At 34.1% G+C, this 9183-nt stretch overlaps 1 protein-coding gene across 1 annotated transcript; it reads right to left on the bottom strand.

Moving 5' to 3' along the window:
- Positions 1-5816, bottom strand: LOC127248342 (somatic embryogenesis receptor kinase 1). The gene is made up of 12 exons (XM_051270628.1): positions 5491-5816; positions 5289-5407; positions 4416-4548; positions 4235-4306; positions 3555-3698; positions 3301-3372; positions 3140-3211; positions 2944-3056; positions 2453-2584; positions 2034-2375; positions 1534-1928; positions 1-623 (listed from the first exon to the last, which is right to left on the bottom strand). The coding sequence occupies exons 2-12, from the start codon at positions 5395-5397 to the stop codon at positions 309-311; spliced, it is 1899 nt and encodes a 632-aa protein (XP_051126585.1). The 5' UTR covers positions 5398-5407; positions 5491-5816; the 3' UTR covers positions 1-308.
- Positions 5817-9183: the final 3367 nt, after the last annotated feature.

Raw genomic sequence — 9183 nt, 5'->3', positions numbered from 1 at the left:
CAAACAAAAGCACCTCCAAAGTCACGTCCATTAATCTCATAATTCCAAGACACATTAAAATGGATGAATGCAAATTTAAAAGTATCCTTCCTCTCTCCTATGTACACTCACAAATCAACTAGACTTCACAATGTTAAACTTATCTTTCTTTCCTTCTCCCTCAATCCTTAACACAATTTATCCAAACAAAAAATATACATACACATACATACATACATAATTTAAAAATAAATCTAAAAAATAAAATTTTTTTTTTAAAAAAGAAAAAAGGTAAAGTAAAATTATTCTCCTCCATAGAAGACGCTCTCTTACCTTGGCCCAGATAACTCAACAGCATGTAAATTCTCGGTGGAATCGACAATCCAGTCGGAGCCCGGGTGCGGCACCAGCTCCACTTCCTGCCGGAGCACCTCCACCTTCTGCCACTCGTCCCATCTCTCCGCCAGGCCCTCCCCTTCCAGCATCCGCACCACATCCGACATCTTCGGCCTGTCCATGGGCGAGCTCTGCGTGCACAGCAGCGCCACCTGTATCAGCTGCTCCACTTCCGCTTCTATATACTCCTTCTTCAGATCCGGGTCGACCAACATCTCCAGCTTTTTCTCTTTCAGAAGCCCTTTAACCTAAAACAAGACCGCCAATAATTCGCTTCTTCAAGTTCGACACAATTTTGACACTAGTCAGCATCAAGAATACAAATGGAGCCTAGTAGTGTAAGCGCACCGCATCTCCGGCACAATAAAAATAAGATGTCATTTTAGGTATGTTTCTTTTGAATTTTTTCCCCCCATTTTTTTACTATTTCAACTCCACAAAATACACTATTCTTTAAAAAAACATATATCAGATCAAATATTATTTAAATAAAAAATCCAAACCTCCAAACTCGATCCAAACTAAAAAGAAACGCACCATTTAGTTCTTTAAGTAGCATCTTTTGTAAGCATATGTGAGTGTCACGTGCAAAATGCAAATACAAAGACGACACATAAACGAGTCAAATACAAAACTAAACTTATATCTTTCCCGTACGGTAAAAATAGGTAAAACTATAATTTTGATCATTTAAGTAGAGGACAATTTACTATTATTTTGATTTTTCAATAGACCTAGAGGGTTCATGCGTAGATACGAGTTCATTTAAACCCGATAATAAGTGAGATATAGGACTATTTCTATACCTATGCAACTTAAATGAGTAGAATAATAATAGATCCTACCTACATCGCCAAATCTATAATTCTACCGTAATTTACGTAGGACGCTTTATTATTTCGATATTCAATAGACCTAGAGGGTTCATGTGTAGATATACAAGATTATTTAAACGATAATAAGTGAGATATAAAAGTATCTCCACACTTGTGCAACTTAAACAACTGAAATAATAAGAGATTCTACCTACATGGCCAAAATTATATTTTTACCTTAAAAGCAACATTTGCTAAAGAAATTTTCGAAAAAAAAACTCCAAAATCCGAAGGGAGAGGTAAACAGCACTATTTTTAAAAGCAATGTAAAGATATCGCTTACCCAATCGAGTAACATGACATCGTCGTCATTTGCAAGGCGAGCAAGGTCGAAAGCCCTCTGTCCGGTTATCAGCTCGAGAAGCATAATTCCATACCCGAAAACATCAGTTTTCTCGGAGGATTTTCCAGTGGACAAGTACTCGGGGGCAATGTGTCCTATAGTACCGCGGACAGCGGTGGTCACATGAGTGTCCTTGTAATCCATTAGCTTGGCCAAACCGAAATCCCCCACAACAGCCTCGAACTCTTCATCGAGCAATATGTTTGCAGCTTTGACGTCGCGGTGTATAATCTTTGGGTCGCAGTGATCATGCAAGTAAGATAATCCCCGGGCGGATCCCAGAGCTATGCGCTTCCTCGTTGGCCAGTCGAGTGGCGGCTCATTTGGCGGTCGTTCTGCAATTTTTGAATACGTGTTTAATAATCGAGGCACAATCCGCAGCAATATACTAAAAAGTCTAAAATAGGACACCCCGAGCACATTTGTAAAGAAAGCATCACCTCGTAAGCATGAAGCAACGCTTCCATTAGCCATGTAAGGATAGACGAGCAACCGTTCTGTAGGGGTCATGCAGAAGCCGCGCAGTCGAAGAAGATTACGGTGCACAGCCATACTGATCATCTCGACCTCCGTTTGAAACTGGAGCTCTCCGCCAGGCGTTCGCTCCTCTTTAAGTCTTTTGACCGCGACCAGCGAACCGTCCGTCAGCCGCCCTTTGTACACCTTCCCAAAGCCGCCTCTCCCCAGAATGTTTTTGTTGCTGAAACTATCGGTTGCGACTTGCAACTCTCGGAGCGAGAATCTTTTTAGCTGGCCTAGATGAAGTTCGGGATCCTCTTCAGCTGCAAATTTAGATGAGATACAGCAGTTACGAACAAGGAAAAGAACACGAAATTGACCAGATTGACGTTATACGAACCTGGTACATCAAAGAAAAACTCCTGGGGTTTTCTCCGGCGCCACCAAGCAAATGCAATGGCCGGAGCCGCAAATAGCAAAGCGGCGCCAGCAGCAACACCTCCAGCAATGGCTCCAGTCGCGCTAGCTCCCTCTAGAGGCATTTTACATGACATTAATGGAATGTAATTGAATAGATATTGATCCCACAGATACTATGAAGACACGATTAAATAGAACAAACAAGGTTTACTTCTGAGATGACGGGATTTTTTTTACAAATTTTTATTAATTTATACAAGGATTATAAATTTGAGCTAAGGCCTAAAAGAATTTGGAATCAAGTGTTGTTCTTCGAAAATCCACTTCTAGATTCAAATAACAAATGGCATTTGTAAACGAGTATATATAGGATGAATTGTTCCGCTTCTTGGGAACATAAGCTCAGCTTCGAAAAGCATATGAGCTACCAACTATACCAAATACTTAAAAAGATATTAAACTCAAAAACACCTGTGTTTGTAACTGGGGGCGGTGGAAGGAAAGGAGGGGGCGGAGAGAATGGGGGAGATCCCGGGCATGGATGTCCAGTGACTGGGCCGCATAGATCCAAGTTGTTTGCAAAGCTGCAAATACGCCAATCATGTATGTTAGACGCTAATCAAAACAAACAAGGTTTCCACTTGAATCCATGGTCGTTGCCTTATACCTTATAGGTGTAAACAAAGAAAAGGAGCCATTGTCTGGAACTGCACCTGAAAGACGATTATTCGACAAATCTCTGCATAATATGCAAAGATAGAAACAGTTCCTGTTACACGCACAACAGGATTCTGTAAATCAATGAATTATTTAGAAATGAATACTTACAGAACTTGAAGGGTTGAGATGTTTGTCAACGACATGGGAATGCGTCCAGTCAGGCTGTTGTTGTTTAACCGGCTATCCTTACGAAAAAAACAACAATATACAGTAAGGATACTGAATTGTAACGAGTCGTTACAGAATTACATCAATCATAACTCAAAACAAAAATCAGAGAGCTGTTGGTGATAAGAATAAGCGATCCAAAAAAAACACTAATTTATATAAATCTACGATAGTTCGTTAACAACTTCACGCACAGGAATCTCAATTTTGACAGCTTGCCCAACGTGTCTGGAATGGGACCGCTGAAACTGTTCAAGTACAGGTCCAAGCTCACCAAATTAGTAAGATTTCCAAGATCGCCGGGAATTGGCCCACTAATGTTGTTACTGTACAGCTCCCTATCACAACCAACCAACCGACAGACATGATGTCAGATCATTTGAGACAAAAAGCTTACGATAAGTTAACTGCATAGGTTTGAGCTCACAAACTTTTGAAATTTATAGGTGAGTGCACGTGTGCTTGCGTATGCACAGGTTGATGTGATAAATAGAAAGCATAAAACATGATACAATACTTTGCATTGCACTGAGTAAGAGTGAGTTAGTGTGATTGCAGATAGCAGACAAATCGAATGTTGATATTCTGTCGAAAACTTTACAGTTACGAAGAATCTAGCTTTAGCTCCTAAATGAAATCTAAAAGAAGAAAATCTTGGAAAAGTCCTCAAACTGACATTAAGTATATTTGCAGGTTTTTGTTGGAGTTTCAAAATGAGCTGAAATTGAAACTAAAATTAAAGAGTATTCCATTTATAAGCAATACTTCAAACTATGCCGTGTTGCTTAACCAAATTAAGGAACAAGCTGGTATTAGCAAAATATGCGTATATGTATATGTATATATATATGAAAATAATGTAATTGTAACATACAAGTACTGCAAATTCTTCAACAATCCGAGCTGAGGGACTAATTGACCAGATAACGCAGCATTTCCAAGATCGCTGGCAACAAAATTGGCAAGAAACAGATCATTCCACAAGTCCAAATGAGTTCTAAAAAACATAATAACACTGCTGAAACAAGATAATCATAAACAAAACATATCCTTACACTCGTATCACGCTATTATCGTTGTTGCAAGTGACATGGAACCAAGTGCAGGGGTTCACAAGAGTCGGGTCCCAGCTCTGTAACACATTGTTCGGATCCTCTAAATTCGTCCTAAGACTATGCAAAGCATCACCTATCAAACACAAAAACCCGAAGTTCAGATCCCAAAAATACAATCCTCCCATAAGATGTACAATTTCATCCCAAAACTCAACCGAACCCCATCATCAGCATCACTGGTATCGACTAACACACCCTAATCCCATTCAATACAAACCAAATTCGAATCCATTCTGGTACAAACAAACAATAAGCTAAATCCCAAGACTTACAACCCTAAATTCAGATCCCAAACATACAATCCTCCCATAAAATGTGCAATTCCATCCCAAAAACTCAATTCGAATTTCGAATGTCATCATCAGCATCACCGGTATCGAATAACATTCCCTAATACCATTCAATACAAACCAAATTCAATCCATTCCAGTACAAACAAACAATAAGCTAAATTCCAAAACTTATACCCTCCCCCCACCCCCAAATTAGGCAATACACATCACCAAATTCGACATCTGTCAAGACATATTACTCAATAATGTGAATAGCAGCAACACAGTAAAAAGGAACCAAAATTCACAACCACAAAAGCATTCCAAAAAAGGCTATACAGCAATCCTAAAATGATAACAACAGCATTTAATGTTAGCACTTGAACATAGATTCCAGTAAAAGCATAAATTCTCCCAAACCTAACCAAATTAATGATCTATAGAAAAATCTCAAACTAAACCTAGAAAATGAAAACAAACAATCACCGAAAAAACGAATCGCATTAAGCAGGTAATCAAATCAACAAGTAGCAAAGAGAACCTTCCATATTAGCATCGGTTAAAACCACCAAATGCACTACCGCCACAATCAGCCACACCGCCATTGACGCCGCCGCCGCCATTACTTCTCCTTCCGTCCGCCGTCTCATTCACTCATCCCTACGCATAAACAACAAATCAGGCAACAAACACGATAATGCTTCAGATCCAAAAAATTATAAACCAAACCCTCGAAAGCCTACAATTGCAACCCGAAACCGCTCGACATTGCTCAAACCGATCCAGGCGGCAATTATGATTGTTGCTGTAGTGTTCACTTCAGGCAATCCGAAGTCTCCGAGCTGTGTAAGGACTGTATGATCTTCTTCTGCTGCTGCCTCTTCTTCTTTCCTCCTTCCGTAACCGCTTTTAATGGCTCTCTGCGACACTGTTTTGTTTTTTCTCCTCTGCAACGTACTTTGCTTTTCTCCACCTCTCTCTCTCTCTCTCTCTCTCTCTCTCTCTGGAAGTAGTGTGTGTGAGAGAGAGTTAAGTATCTTCGAGCGTGGGATAATTATCGTTTTTCTTTTTGGGGGCTGGCGTGAGAGAGTGTGTGTGAGAGAGAGAGCAGCGTTTTCCATGGCTGCCCGAAAGCACTCCACGGGCTGCCCGTTTTTTCTTTATGCTCAAAACGGTCTCCAGCGATTTTTGGCGTTTTCTATTATCTTCAGTAAATGTTGTTTGTTTTTTCTGCTTTTCTTTTATTTTATCAGCCATTTTTGGCTTTTTAAAATTTTTTAATTATATCATTGTAATATTTTCGATTAAAATATAGTATTTTTTATTTTACATTAATTAGCAGAAAAAAAATTATTTTTTTTTTTTTTTTTTGGTATAAAAGATAAAAAATACATACTAAATTAAAATTCCTATATAAAAATATTTTTTTTTATCGAAACAAAAATTAAAATATCTCAAACATGGGCTGCAATTAGGGTCGGCAAACGAATAATATTGGGTTGATTCAGATTCGGATTAACTTTAAACGGGTTATAAAATTTTTTACCTGAATCTAACTCATTAAATTAAATGGGCTAACATTTGAAATTTTAATCTGATATTTTATTAATCGGGTCAACTTAAATCTAATTTGTATAACTCGTTTAAGTCTAAAATTTTTAAATATTAATTTAAAATTACGATATCTATTAACAAAATTTTCAAATGCATAATATATGTACATATTAAAGCAAAAAACTATTTATTCCAAAAATTGAATTAACAAACACTACTAAGTAACAGTACATAACACAATCATGTATTTTTATTTTTTTTTTAATGTTATATTATAGGCAATATATTTTATTAATATTTATTATGTGTTATATATTGTACTGTATTAGAGTATAATATTTATTACGTGGGTTATATTTATCATAGTTATCTTATTTTAAAAAATTGTAGAATTCTTGTTTTATTTAGATGGTTTGTATTTCATTATAAATATGTACAAATTTTTAAATAAAAAAAAAAGATAATTTCAATTTTATATTCTAATATGTATAAGATCTTATTTTTCTTTTATATAGACATAACCTACTAACATTCGTTTATTCGGATACATTAAATTTAGAATGTACCTGAAGGTCTCCGATTTCGAGATATGTCTGCATTTTGCATTGGAATTTGTGTTTGCCTTAAAGTTTGAACCTGCGTTTAAGAATAGAAGATTTTTCTAGACAGACGGAGACAATGTCGGATGAGCAACTGTTATGTACGAGAACAAAAGCTCAGTTGGGAGCGACGATAGCAGTGATGGACAAAACAATTGTTATTTACATTTGCATTAGAGTTTTAGTCTGTGTTCGAAAACATAAGCTTTGTTGAGAGTGACAGAGGCAACGTCAGATGAGTTCGAGAACAGAAGTTCAGTCAAAAGCGGCGGCGGCAACGACTGACCAAACAACTGTTATTTGTGTTTGCGTTAGAGTTTATGTCAGCTGAGGGACTACAGCAATAACGGACCAAATAATGTATATTTATATCATATCAAATAAGCATTTCAATTCAAATTTTACTATTCAAAACTAAAATCTTACAAATAACAAACCAAAATTTTATTCAAATTTTTTATTCCAAAAAAAATTATCTTCTTAAGTTTGGATACAAATCACATTTTTTATTGAATTTTTGTTATCAAATTAAATATAATATTATAAAAAGTAATTATTTAAAATATCGCATATAATATATATTTATATGTAAAATATGAACCACCATAAAATTGCGAGAACTTTTATATATATATAAAGGGAAACAAATCATAAGAACTAGTAGTAATTATAACAATAATAATTGATTTGTATGGTTATAATTTTTATTTAAATTTTAATTTAAATAATATTTCAATTTAATATAAAAATTATAATATATGCTCTAACTTAAAATATATTTTTTACTATTTTTTTTATATTTTACTTAAAAGTATCTATTTTATAAAAATAAATTTTCATTAATTTATACTAAAATTACAAACATATTATTATACATATAATTATTTAAAATCAAATGACAAAAATGCCAAAATTTCTTATATTTTCATTAACTATTGAAATATTATTCACTCATTCCAATTCGAAGTAATTTTTTCTACCATTTTTATTTGTCTTATTCAAAATTAATTATTTCATATTTTTTAAAAAATTATCATATACTAATACTAAAATATCTTTAATTTTTACTTAAATTACAAACATACAATTACAAATACAATTACTTTATAAATAAAGTTATTGGACAAAATATAAAAAACTTCTTACACATTTTCACTAATCAATAAAGACCAGTAAGTAATGACCTGGTGACGTAGGAATAGACTCGTAACTGTGAGGTCATGAGTTCAAACTCCCAGGTTTTGTATTAGACTATTAGGTTCGGCCGACGTGTTACTGTAGATACGACAATTTTGATTAGTATAATTAAAATTTTTAAAAATAAAATTAAATAGTATAATTATTTTTCAAAAAAAAATTAATAAAATAAATGGGACAAACGAAAATAAAAAAATAGATATAAGAAGTTCTTACGAAAAAAAATAATAAAATATTATTATTTTATAATTTATTGGAAAATCCCCAAAATCATATCTATCACATGATGTCCAAAATTAAACGTACCCAATAATAATGAGAAATAAATTATAAATAGTGTATCATATGGAGTATTTATGTAGGGAAGTGGGAATGGTCAAAATCCTTGACCGTTTTTCTGAAAGTGACATGTCAGCATCAATGCGAAGTAACTCTCAAGAGATCCTGCAGTGTATGGTCCCCAGAACATCCTAGCCGTCGATATTACGGGATCTATATAATCGACGGTTTGGATGAATTTGGGAGCGTAGGTCCCAGCGGCCGTGAAGAAAGATGCCATCAATTGATGTACAAAAATAGGAGGTGTGGAAAGTGATGTGACAGTAGGATAACAATTTTTTAAATTCCCTAAAATTAACAAATCCCACTCCATATTTTATATGTACAATTATTTATAATACTCTATCCGTCCCAATGGTAACACTAAAATTTTCAATGTGATGCATTTTTAAAGAAAATCAAGATTTAATTTGATATTTTTAAAAAAATTACTATTAATAATAATATTTTTAAATATCAGACTTAATATATTCTTTTGTTTTATAATATATAAAAAATAATAATTTTTTATTAATTAGCAAAATATATCAAATAATTATGATATTTTAAAAATATATATTTTTATAAAATTTAGGAGTATTTTAATGTATATATATGAATCATTTTTACTATATTAAATATACAAAAAAAAAAATAAAAAATAAAAAATATTAAGCTAATAACAAGCCGTGGCTCCAATAATATGATTATTATTATTTCCTTCGTCCCATAACAGAGTATTCATTTTTCATTTTAGTCTGTTCCATA

Source organism: Andrographis paniculata, unplaced genomic scaffold (genome assembly GCF_009805555.1).
Source record: "Andrographis paniculata isolate CXL003 unplaced genomic scaffold, ASM980555v1 Contig33END, whole genome shotgun sequence".
In the NCBI taxonomy this organism is placed as follows: Eukaryota; Viridiplantae; Streptophyta; class Magnoliopsida; order Lamiales; family Acanthaceae; genus Andrographis; species Andrographis paniculata.
The sequence above is the reverse complement of the archived record's forward strand: the minus strand, read 5'-3'. Positions and strand labels throughout refer to the sequence as shown.